This window comes from Simochromis diagramma, unplaced genomic scaffold (genome assembly GCF_900408965.1).
Source record: "Simochromis diagramma unplaced genomic scaffold, fSimDia1.1 OVJJ01000123.1, whole genome shotgun sequence".
NCBI lineage: Eukaryota > Metazoa > Chordata > Actinopteri > Cichliformes > Cichlidae > Simochromis > Simochromis diagramma.
In genome coordinates this window covers 5,707,726-5,720,750 of record NW_024386778.1, presented here as the reverse complement: position 1 = coordinate 5,720,750, position 13,025 = coordinate 5,707,726, and the positions used below count along the sequence as shown (strand labels likewise).

The 13,025-nt window shown below is 41.8% G+C and overlaps 1 protein-coding gene across 4 annotated transcripts in view; it reads right to left on the bottom strand.

Moving 5' to 3' along the window:
* Positions 1-13,025, bottom strand: part of cblb (Cbl proto-oncogene B, E3 ubiquitin protein ligase) — a 154,301-nt gene that overhangs the window by 105,153 nt on the left and 36,123 nt on the right. For all 4 annotated transcript variants that reach the window (XM_040012759.1, XM_040012749.1, XM_040012769.1 and 1 more), the window contains exons 5-6: positions 12,012-12,168; positions 7,359-7,480 (exon numbers count right to left, since the gene is read on the bottom strand). In XM_040012759.1, coding sequence (XP_039868693.1) covers positions 7,359-7,480; positions 12,012-12,168 — 279 coding nt within the window. The remainder of the gene's footprint in view (positions 1-7,358; positions 7,481-12,011; positions 12,169-13,025) is intronic.

Here is a 13,025-nt window from a genome sequence, read left to right as displayed (position 1 = left end):
AACACTGCGGCACACTTAGAGTTAAAAATTGTCTAAATTCTGTCATCTTTTATTAAAGTGATCAGCATTGCTGCTTTACCAGGTGTAACAATTAAGTTTAACATCCAGGCATCCATGAAAACTGAATTTATTGAATTTAACTTGATAAAACTTAAGGGTTCCTAATGGTTAGGGACAAATGCAATCGCATGGCTGGATGCTGTAAACGGACCAAGCTTCAGTCAGGAGAACAACTGAGAAAATCCTTCCACAATACGAAGTTAATCATTAAGATACTGCAACAACATGGGAATAGAGAAGCTGTGATAGAATACAGCATTAATGAGTCAATGGTACAGAAGTGGAGGAAGCAAGAAGAATGAGTTGAATAAACTTTGAATTATCTGACTATATATATATATAGGGGTGCAACGATACTCGTATCGATATTGAACCGTTCGATACAGTGCTTTTGGTTCGGTACGCATATGTATCGAACAATACAAAATTTTTAATTTATTTTATCAACTTTCCTTCTGACGATGCTGTCTGTGTTGAGCGCTCAGTGGATCTGCGCTCGACAGTGCAACCTAGGCGGAGTAGTCGAACACAGATTCACTGAGCGCAGGGCAAGCTAGCGAGACAGAAGTTAAGCTCTCCTTGCAACATGGCAAATTGAACCTCCCCCACCCTCATTCAGATGTGGCGTTTGGAACTATTTTGGTTTTCATGTGACGTATGATCCTGAAGGTAAGCGCGTCATGGACTAAAGTAAAACAGTATGTTGGATGTGCCATGCAATGCTCAATTACATGGGTGGGAGCTAGTTGTTAGCGCAGTTAGCTCGTTAACGTGTTGGCTGTCCAGCCCCATGCACGCCCCGCGGTAGCTCGTTAACGGAGATTTGCCGTGTTGTGGCGTTAATGTCATTTCAACGAGATTTACGCTGACAGCACTAGTGGGAACACAACGAATATGACTGCACATTTACACCGACATCATCCTAGTGCAAAGACAAGTGGGAGCAGACAAAAACAACAAGCAGCATGCTACAAACTTTACCAGAGTCATTTAGACAGCCGTTAGCACATGATTCTCCTTATGGGGACCTGATATGTTTAATATGCTGCTGAGAATATAGCCCAGAAGAAGCGTATAGTATAGCTTTTATTTTGGAAAGAGCCATTTCTCTGTAATAAACTCTCTTTTCCAAAGATGAGTGATTCCTCAATCAGATACAGGGCTCGCAAAATCGCTAGCTCGACGTCCTGGGGCTAGCGATTTTTCCAGTCGGGCTACCAAAATCTATCTCTGCCCTGCCCGTCGGCCTATCGTAGGAAGGAAAAATATATGTCAATGCTTTTGCATTCTTTCGGAAATGTAGCTGGGTAATTATGTCATTGGCATCGGTGAGCCACTGTCAATATGTGACATATTGAAATCGCGTTTGAATTTGCGCTTGTTTTTTGCTTTCACTTTGCAATCTCGCGGACTGTGTATAGAGAGCGACAGCACTGATTGGTGAGTGATGATAATTTGCACACCAATTCCTCTGACATCGTCTTATCAATCGTTAGCTTACTATGCAAACATGACAAGTGAAATCTCCCGCAGCAAGCTTAAACATGTGAGAGGTTGATCGCGCAGAGAATCGCTGAGCGTTATGTGAGTGCGTGTGTAAAAGCAGCAGGATATATATTTTAGTTCTGCTGAGCCAAATAAGACAGGTCAGGGTGAAGAAGTGACAGCCAAAGAAAAGCTTACCACAAAATGGAAAAGTTATGACAAATCAGACTATAAGGCAAAAAGAAAGTGCAGCTTTATGGTTTCATGGACAAAATAATTTCTGGGCTGCAATATGACAAGCTAAATAACCAGGGCTGCACATAAGTGGTCCGCAGGTGCACATTCGCTGTCAAAATAAAAATCGCGCACAAGATAAGAACTTGCAACGCGTGTTTGCGTACATAAGATTTTCAGGAGGAGGACAGACATTTGTTTAGAACTCTTAAAGATGTCGAAGAAGCTCCTTTAAGCAATTACTGTGATGTTCCTCCACCTCCAAAGAAATGTCAGGAGTCCGAACCACAAAAGAAGCACGTATTCTTGGAAAAGTAGTTGCAGGAGGTGAGCTGGCTTCAAACAAATGATGAACACACAGAGATGTGGTGCGGAATGTGCTGTGAAAATTTAATAAATGACAAATTAAAAAGACATGAACATATTTTTTTGTATCGAAAAAATATCGAACCGTGACACCAAAGTATCGAACCGAACCAAACCGTGAATTTTGTGTATCGTTGCAACCCTAATATATATATATATATATATATATATATATTAGGGGTGCAACGATATTCGTATCGATATTGAACCGTTCGATACAGTGCTTTCGGTTCGGTACGCATATGTATCGAACAATACAACATTTGTAATTTATTTTATCAATTTTCCTTCTGACGATGCTGTCTGTGTTGAGCGCTCAGTGAATCTGTGTTCGACTACTCTGCCTAGGCTGCACTGTCGAGCGCAGATCCACTGAGCGCTCAACACAGACAGCATAGTCAGAAGGAAGAGAGCAGGGCAAGCTAGCGAGACAGAAGTTAAGCTCTACTTGCAACAGGCAAATTGGACCTTCCCCACTCTCATTCAGATCTGGCGTTTGGAATTATTTTGGTTTTCATGTGACGTATGACCCTGAAGGTAAGCGAGTCATGGACTAAAGTAAAACAGTATGTTGGATGTGCCATGCAATGCTCAATTACATTGGTGTGAACTAGTGTGTTAGCGCAGTTAGCTCGTTAACGTGTTTGCCGTCTAGCCCCATGCACGGAGCGATCGGCGGTAGCTCGTTAACGGAGATTTGTGTTGTGGCGTTAAGGTCATTTCAACGAGATTAACCTGAAAGCACTAGTGGGAACACAACGAATATGACTGCACATTTACGCCGACATCATCCTAGTGCAAAGACAAGTGGAAGCAGACAAAAAAAAGCAAGCATGCTACTAACTTTAGCCGAGTCATTTAGACAGCTGTTAGCACATGATTCTCCTTATGCTGCTGAGAATATAGCCCAGAAGAAGCGGATAGTATAGCTTTTATTTTGGACAGAGACATTTCTCTGTAATAAACTCTCTTTTCCAAAGATGAGTGATTCCTCAATCAGATACAGGGCTCGCAATATCGCTAGCCCGACGTCCCGGAGCTAGCGATTTTTTCAGTCGGGCTACCAAAATCTATCTCTTCCCTGCCCGTCGGGCTATTGTAGGAAAAATATATGTCAATGCTTTTGCATTCTTTCAGAAATGTAGCTGGGTAATTATGTCATTGGCATCGGTGAGCCACTGTCAATATGTGACATATTGAAGTTGCGTTTGAATTTGCGCTTGTTTTTTTGCTTTCACTTTGCAATCGTGCAACTGTGTATAGAGAGCGACAGCACTGATCTGTGAGTGATGATAATTTGTGCACCAATTCCTCTGACATCGTCTTATTAATCGTTAGCTTACTATGCAAACATGACAAGTGAAATCTCCCGCAGCAAGCTTAAACATGTGAGAGGTTGATCGCGCAGAGAATCGCTGAGCTTATGTGAGTGAGCGTGTAAAAGCATTTCAGTTCTGCTGAGCCAAATAAGACAGGTCAGGGTGAAGAAGTGACAGCCAAAGAAAAGCTTACCACAAAACGGAGAAGTTATGACAAATCAGACTATAAGGCAAAAAGAAAGTGCAGCTTTATGGTTTCATGGACAAAATAATTTCTATGGCTGCAATATGACGAGCTAAATAACCAGGGCTGCACATAAGTGGTCCGCAGGTGCGCATTCGCTGTCAAAATAAAAAACACGCACAAGGGTTAGGGTTAAATTTAAAAACTGTACTTTTGAGTTAAAATATATATTTTTAATTTTAATAAATGACAAATTAAAAAGGCATAAACATTTTTTTTGTATCGAAAAAATATCGAACCGTGACACCAAAGTATCGAACCGAACCGAACTGTGAATTTTGTGTATCGTTGCACCCCTAATATATATATATATATATAGTTTGTTATTTATTCCTACTGTCTTACCTATTATATTTTATTTCCACACAGCTTGTGTGGAACACCCATAATTGTGTTGTACATATATAATGACAATAAAGAGCTTTGTTTGTCTTGATCATTATCTTTAGGTTGTGGTTTCAGTTAATATTTTGCTTAGGGATTAGTAGAGTTGTCTCGAGACCGGTCTCGAGACCACTTTTACGTGGTCTTGGTCTCGTCTTGGTCTCGACGGACTTTTGTCTTGGTCTTGTCTTGGTCTCGAGTGACTTTGGTCTCGGTCTTGGTCTCGGTCTTGCGTTCTCAAATCGACATAGTGTTCGGGAGATTTGGAGTCAACCATCAGCGGAGCGAGGGGGTGGCTTACTGGGCTTAAGCCCAGGTCATTTTTTCAAAAGCATGGGGTCTTTTGGAGTGTAATTTGTTAGTTAGATGCCTGACTGAAAACTGTATAAAACAAAAACAACACACGAAGCACAGAGTTCAGGCACTAGGAGCACAGCACCCATGTGAGCGAGGGGGGAGAAGCTGCTGCCTGCGAGTTTGCTGCAGACAGAGGAGAGCTTAAGTTTGACCAGGTACCAAAGCAAATCATTCGTACTGTACAAATAATGTAAATATGACGGTGTATCACAAAAGATTGATATCAAACTGATCACTTGGTTGCGTTACTTGCTCTTCGAGTGAATCAACAAATAGATAAATAAAAAGCCGAACAACAATGCTAATTTTTTAGAGAGTCCACGGCTAAACAAACTCTCTAAATCGGTTTCAGTTGTGTACTGATGAACACAACAATGGACATAAGGAGCTTCTTTCAAAGACAAAACTCAGGTAGATGTTATTTTATATATTATGCTTTGTATGTTGTTCAGTATATTTCTATGCAAAACAAGAGGAATTTCAATACACAGCAGTATATTCACAGTTGAAACTAGATATCAACATACACTTTAGGGAGAAAACATAAAAACTTTTCTTTTTACTGTTAAACATGAATTTAGAGTAAACTTGTTTTGTTTTAGATAAATAAATGTTGAAATATCTTTGAATTAGTTAAATGTCAGAATAAAGAGAGACAGCGCTGTCTATTTTAATCACTTTCATCAAATTTAGGAGTACATATACACTAAGTTTATTGTTAATTAATACGAAAACGCCAGGCGATTCCATTCTGAGCTTAAGAAGCTTCTGATAGGTTAGTAGAGTCCATGTGAGTAAATTGGTGGCACACCTGTGGATGCATATAAGGCCCCCCAACACACAGAGCCTGTTTCTTTGACATGGGAAAATCAAGAGATATCAACCAAAACACCAGGAAAAGAATTGTGGACCTCCATAAGCGTGGCTCAATTTTGTATACATTTTGGGTCCATTTGCAATTAAGGAATACAGACAATTTCTCTCTTTACTCTTAAAGTTAACAAATATGTTTTTATATTTATCAATCTAAAAAAATAAACATTTAGTGTGATTTGATGTTACAATTGAAAAAGTGTTTGTGTTTTTATCTGAAGAGTATGTAAATATCTGGTTTCCACTGTATATTTGATGATGTTGGTGTTTGGCTTGATTGTCAGCACAAAGAGGGAGAGAGAGGAGCAGAGAGGGAGAGAGAGAGGAGAATGAGGACAGAACAGAGATGGAACAAGAGCAGGTGAGACACATGTTAGTCAAATGGTTGTTTGCCAAAACTCATCAGAATATGTATCTAGTACCTAGTGTAACTTTTTAGATACCATTTGTTACTTTTCAAATTCTATATTTATTAAGTTATGCAGGCTTGTTTGCACAACAAGGCTAAATAATTATATAAACTTTTCTGAATCTAAATAGTGTACTTTGATAGAATTAAAAAATAAGTGTAGTGCAGATCTATGATGATTTTTAGTGCTACTATCATCTAGTTTTGATTCTGGTTCTGTTTTGGTTAAGTCCTAAGTAGTCCTGATTTTGAACTGTTGTAGTCCCGTTTTAATTCCGGATCAGTTCTGGGTCTGGTTGAATTGGGGTTTAGTCCCTGTGTTTTGATACAGCCCTGACTTTGTTCTGCCTTGCTGCTTAATTAAAAAAAATAGTTTAAGGTGTCCTGCATATGTGACATATATATATTTTTCCTACATGAAGTCATTCTTTTTTGAACAAAACTCAAAAAGGAGCCTAATAATCTTTCAGTCATTTCTACCCTCACTTAATTTCCTTTCGCTGCTCAGCTCTCACACAGTGGCTCAGCTATGCTCCAATCCCTCCATATTGTGGCCAATCACATGCAAGGATATAGGATAATATCATTATGTGAAAAACAGAGAGGGTGAGAGATGCGACAGTCAAGTGCAGCGTGTGTTTGTCCTCTCAGTAAGTGAGTGAGACAGTAGACAGTGGTGAGGAGGGCTGTGCGAAAGCAAAAACACATAAATATGCCTGACACCTGTAAACGAAGCAGCATCTGGCTGCAGTTTAAAGACTTTTTTTGTCTCGGTCTCGGTCTTGGTCTCGTCTCGACTCGGTCTCGGTCTTGGTCTTGTCTTGGTCTCGGATTAGGCGGTCTTGACTACAAGTCTAGGGATTAGTACTGTGTGGGAACACTACACTACTACACTTGACTGAATGAACAAACCACTAGTAAAAAGGGGTGTAAAAATATTTTTATTTATTATTTTCAAACTGGAAATATGAGGCAGTACTTCTAGAAAACTGTTTTGTCACACATAAATCTGAAGTCATTGGTTGACAACAACCTGGAGACAGAGCAAGGAGTTTCCTTTTAGAGGTTGAATAAAGTGTTTTGCTGATCAACTTCTATCTAAATCCTTTGGCTTATTAGGTGTTAAAGGTGTAAAGAGACACAGTCACTGATGGCTGTGGCTTAAAAGAGGAGAACCAATGGGGACAGAAGTGGAAGGTCCTATTAGGGGTGGGCGATATAAACGATATACGATAGAAACTTTCCCAGCTGAAACAAAGGGACCAGCAGGACTCATTGAAAACTAGCTTTAATGCAAATTCTGTGTTCATACTATGAATATTAAGTCACAAATGCTCAAAGTACAAACCTGGTTAAAATTCTGTGCCATATTTTGTGTCATATTCTTTATGCCAGTATTTTTGAGCATTCTAAGCCGAAATAAGCTAAATTAGAGTTAACTGCATTAAGCAGAAGTGTCATAGCAGTTGGAAAGTCCGCTCTACAGCTTGGTAAAATAAGTAACAGGGACAGAACAAATGGCAAAATAAAATTTTTACAAGTTAAGGAAGCAATGACAGTATCCATTCATCCTGAGACCCTCTGTGATCCAGCCCTTTCTGCATGCTGAAGTTGAAGGATTACATACCTGCCAGGCTTGTTGATGTACTTGTGCAGTCGAGCTTTGACTTCATCATAAGTAAGGAAGGCCATATAGCCAGGGTGTGTCACAGCTAGGAAATTCCAGTTCCTCAGAATCGATCCCCAAGGCTGAAAAAAAAACCCATGTTATTGTGGTTATGCAGTTTTTGTAAGTATTAATGTTTTATATTGTAAACATAAAGTAAACGGAAGTTGGGTCATGTATAACAGCATACACTCATTGCGTTGCCTCTTCAAGGTAAACTGTTCCTTAGGGATGGGTACGGGTATCTGACGGTTCTGACATAAACGTTAGTAACCAGACTGTAAAGCAGCGCACATTTCGGTGCTTTATTTCGGTGCTTTATTTCGGTGCTTTTTTTTCCTGAGATGTCAGACACTTTGGATTCCAGCCAATCATTTTACCTTTGCAAGCGTAGTAGGCGGGGCCAGGTACGTACGTTCTTTTAGAGCAGAGCTACAGATTAAAAACGCCCAAGGCGAAGCGGTCAAAGTCTGGCTGTACTTCACAGCAAAAGATGCAAACTCAGCAGCCTGCAACAAGTGCTTTAAGGTGATACTGTGCAAAGGAGGTAACTCCTTGAATCTGTTGAAACACCTGGTGACGCATAGCGTTTTTTTAAAAGCCGAGAAATGCGCCGTATTTGATAGCTTGCTGCGAGACCTCACACCGTGCACATCTACTGCGGGTGTGGTTCCTGTTATCGGTCCCGGAGTTAGCAACATCCCCCAAAAACCCAAAGAGGAGAGTCCTGGCCCCTAGCCCTGCCAGTGTAGCAGGAATGATGACGGATGATGATGGCAGCAGCAGCCGTTCTTCTCTGGGTCAGTAGCTTAATGTTGTCCGTGTGTAATTTACGTTGAGTAAGCTAACCACGTTATTAAATTAATGCATTTAAGGTGAACTAGCAAACACCGTCATAGTTACATGCGGCTGTCTTCTTGTTTGATGGCAGATACTCCCTTCACCCTGGCCAAAAAGGCTAAAATGACCAAAGAAAAAGTGGAAAACAGCTAAACATAAGAGGTTTTTGGACAAAGTTGGTGTTTTTTCCATTGATTAAGCACTGCTTCCAGCAAAGAGTGATACCATAAATCCCCTATAGCTGCAGAAAAGGCTAACATTGTTATCTTTTTACAAAAAAAAACAGCTAAACATGAGAGGTTTTTGGACAAAGTTTGTGTTCTTCATTTTTTAAGCACCGGTTCGAGCACCGTTTAAACACCAGCACCGTTTCAAAAGTACCAGTTTGGTACTGGTATCGGATAAAACCTAAACGATACCCATCCCTACTGTTCCTTGCTGAGGGACCAGACAAAGAGTGATTTAAAAAGAAATCCATAAAGGAGGCAAAACCATGGCGCCCCACGAGGCAGACATGTTTGCTTGCTCTGCTCTCAGATGCTGACTTGTTGTTTGTTGTTGTTTGCTTTTGTTCTTTTTGCACTAGATAAGTGTTGTGCACTGTTAACATAGCCGAGACAGGCACTACTGGACTTCGGTAACTCACACAATCTTCTGGACTTTACCCTTCCACCGGAGTTTCAAGTCATTGTTCGCCCAGGTAGACACCAGGGACTGCAGACTCACTCTGTATACCAAGGAAACTGGACTGCAGCCTCCGGTAAGGAAAACTCCATGATGCCACCAGTGCATTACAGACAACTGGATCAATAGTCAGATACGAGACATGCTGCATACTCGATCTCTTGCATTTACATGAGGCAATGAGACATAGTACAAAGCTGCAAAGTATGGACTGAGGAAAGACATTACAGCAGCTAAGACGCAGTACAGAAGTTAGCTGGATGGCTTCTATTCTTCTGCTGACCTCGGGCGGATGTGGCAAGGCTTGCGCACATCCAGAGTACAGGGCCACCGTCAGCACCATCAGACCTCAATGTATTCTACACCCACTTCGAGACCCTCCAACCCCCTCAGACCTTCCAGACCTCCCGGACCTTCCAGAACCCCCAGATCACCCATGTGACTGGCTACAGGACTTTCCCAGTCCGACAGGATCGGCAACAGGACTTCAGCCAGCATTATTACAAACACTGGCATTCCACAGGGTTGCGTCCTCAGTCCTGTCCTCTACACCCTGTAGACCCACAACTGTGTTGCCTCCAATAGGGATAACACCATACTGAAGTTCGCGGACAACACTGCAGTGATTGGTCGCATCACTGGAGGGGACGAAGCGGCTTATAGGAGAGAGGTGGCCGGTCTGGTGTCATGGTGTGAAGACAACCTCAACCCTCAACACTCATAAGACAAAGAGATGATAGTGGACACGGGAAAGAAGAGGAGGGCTCACCAGCCGCTGTTTATCTGGGGGCGTTAAGTGGAGAGGGTGAGCAGCTTTAGATACCTAGGCATCTACATCACTGAGGACCTCACCTGGACACTGAACACCACACAGCTGGTCATGAAGGCTCAGCAGTGGCTGTATTTCCTGAGGAGGCTGAGGAAATTTGGTATGTCGGCCAAGATCCTCAGCAGCTTCTACAGTTACATTTCCGAGAGCACACTGACCAAGTTGCATCACTGCATAGTATGGCAGCACTACTGCTATGGACCGCAAACGCATGCAGAGAGTGATAACAACTGCGGAGAAGATCACCAGGACTGCGCTGCCCTCTCTGCAGAGCATCTACCATCGCAGAGTCCAGAGGAGAGCTGGCTCCATCCTCAAAGATCCCACACACCCCCAACACGGACTGTTCACACTTCTGCCATCGGGGCGGTTTTAGAAGTGTGAAATCCAGAACATCCCGACTCAACAACGCCTTCTTCCCCACTGCTATCAGACTCAGAACAGCAGAGAAAGAATTTCATTGCACAGAGAAATGCTTTTCTTTGTACACATGACAATAAACAATTTGAATTGAATTGAATTGAAAATATTCAATCACCCTCCTTAAGTCAGGTTTGTGGAGGGAACTTGACATAGACCATCCGGTGGCCGGAACTTAGCCTTAGCCTCCTGTATGCCTACCACCCACAGAAGGCACTGGGGGGGTCAGGTGCATTGTGTCATGGGTAAGGATCAAGGGCGGGGGCCCTGGCAAACCGATCTACAGCTATTGAGGTTGACTACTGGGACACGGAACTCCTCTCTTATAGGGAAGGACCCTGAGCAAGTGCGTGACGTTGAGAGATACCAACTAAATATAGTCAGGGTCACCTCAACATACCACTCTGACACTGGAACCATTCTCCTGAAAAGTCACGGGACTCTGTTATAGTCTGGAGTTACCCTTGGTGACACGTAATGGGCAGGGGTAGGTATTCTCGTATGCTCTCGTTTTGCTGCTTGTACACTGGGGTTCGTGTCATTGGACAAGATGGCCATTTCCCTGTACCTTCGGGCTAGGGAACGGGTCCTGACTGTTGTATGTGCTTATGGGCCTAACGACAGTTCAGAGCACCCAGCCTTCTTGGAGTCATTGGGTGAGGGTGTTCTTGGTGCTTGTCATGGTGGTAATCTCCGAACCAGATGTTGGAAACTGGAGGTGAAGGGACCCATCAAAGCTGAAGAAGGAGTCCTATTGGACTTGGTTAGCCTGTGGGACTAAGCTGGGAAACAGCTGACGGGTACTAGAAGGCCAACTGGAATGCAGCCCGGGGTGGTAGCTGAAGCAAAAACTCAGGGGAGTTTGGTGAAGCCATGGAAAAAAAACTTTTGGTCTGTCTCAGAGCAATTCTGGTAAACTATTCGGCAACTCAGGGAGGGAAAGTGGTGCTCTACTCACTGATCTCAAGTGGGAATACAGTTAGGTGGTGAAAGGAATACTTTGAGGACCTCCTCAATCCCACTGACACCTCTTCCATAGAGGAAGCAGTCTGTGAATGAGAGGGACAACTCGCCCCTCACTAGGGACAAGGTCACTGAGGCAGTTAACCAGTTCCTTTGGTGGCCAGGTCCCTGGGGTGGATGAGGTTCGCCCTGAGTTCCAAAAGGCTCTGGATGTTTTAAGGTTGTCCTGGTTGACATGTCCGGACTATATCGCATGGAGATCTGGAGTGGTACCTGTCTGGGTTGTTGCTACAAAGCTGTTCAATCCTTATGTGACTACTGCAGGAGCTTGGTCCAATTTGCTGGCAATAAGTCGGACTCGCTTTCAATGTGTGTTGGACTCCCCTAGAACTGCACTTTTCCAGAGATTTGGTTCATAGTTTTTATGGACAGATTTTTTTAGGCACCACCATGTGGTGGGAGGCTTCTACTTTGGAGGCCTCAGAATCTCATCACTGAATTTTGCAAATGATGTGGCTGTGTTCATCAGGTGGCGGCCTCCAGTGCACAGATGTGCCAGGAATGGGGATCAACAAGTCCAAATTTGAGGCCATGGTCCTCAGCCGGAAAAGGGTGTAGTGATCATTCCAGGTCCGGGATGACTTGCTGGCACAAGTTGATGAGTTTGGGTATCTCAGTGTCTTGGTTATGAAAGAAGGGAGTAGGAAACAAGAGATTGACAAACTGTGGCACCAGTGTCCTTGATTGGACTGCTGCCCCTGCCCGGATAAGCCGAAGTAAGTGAAATAAAACCAAACTACAGTCTAAAGTAAAAGGTCATATGAGTCAAAATAATCAGATTAAGTAGTTGGAAACTAATTTACTTGATATTGACCAACCTGGAAGAGGCGTGTGAAGATGTCAAACTCGAACACAGAAATGTAGTCATTGCAGGTGAGGTCAATGGTGGATTTGAGAGCCATAGCCTCCAGACCGCTGCTGATGGGATGTATGTCATGAAGGCACTGACGGAAGACTTTCCATGGCACTATTGTCCTGCAAAAGGACCAAGTCGTAAAAGTCACATACAGGATTGTGAGATATAAGTTAGATATCCAGACATGCATCTTTACTGATATAAATGTGCAAATTACCAAATGTATGTGGTGACTGTGATTAGCCACAGTGGGCCTTTAGACACTGGGCTTGCAGTCAAATCAGCAAAGTTACTTAAACACAACAGTATCTTATACCCTGACATAGTTTAAAACCTAATATTCAGCAATTAAAAAAATTGATTCAAATGTTCCCAAGATGCCAAATGCATTAACTACACTGTTACAAAAAATAGTAATGTCAAAGTATCTTACTGTATATTTTACAGTTTTGTACTGTCTTTCTAGAATATCATTACATTTACATAAGTAGACTGTGATTTTATATGTCAAAGGTAAAATAACATAACATCACTGTAAATATAGTAAAACACAATTTACTTGTTTTTTAAATATATTTTCTGTACATATTTAGATTGTAAAAATACATTCAGAAACGTATCATAATTTCACAAATATTTGTCTGTTATGTGAGAGAATGATCTGTGAAATTCAAATGTAAAACTATGGAAAAATATACAAAATGATCGAACAGTAATGAGAATAATCAATAATTAAAGGAGTATTTGATTTATAATTTTGCTGAAAATTCCATGTCATCTGGGTCTGATTCAATAATTCAGAGGTAACAAGTGAAAATATAATTAATAGGAATAAAAACTTAAAAAAAACATATAAAATATTGCACGGCCATGCTGTGCTAATTATATATTTTAAAAAATAAATGTAGAGGTAGGAATTGCAATTAATATAAATCTCAAAGTATTCACAACATTCCTAAACAGAAATAGGCCTCTG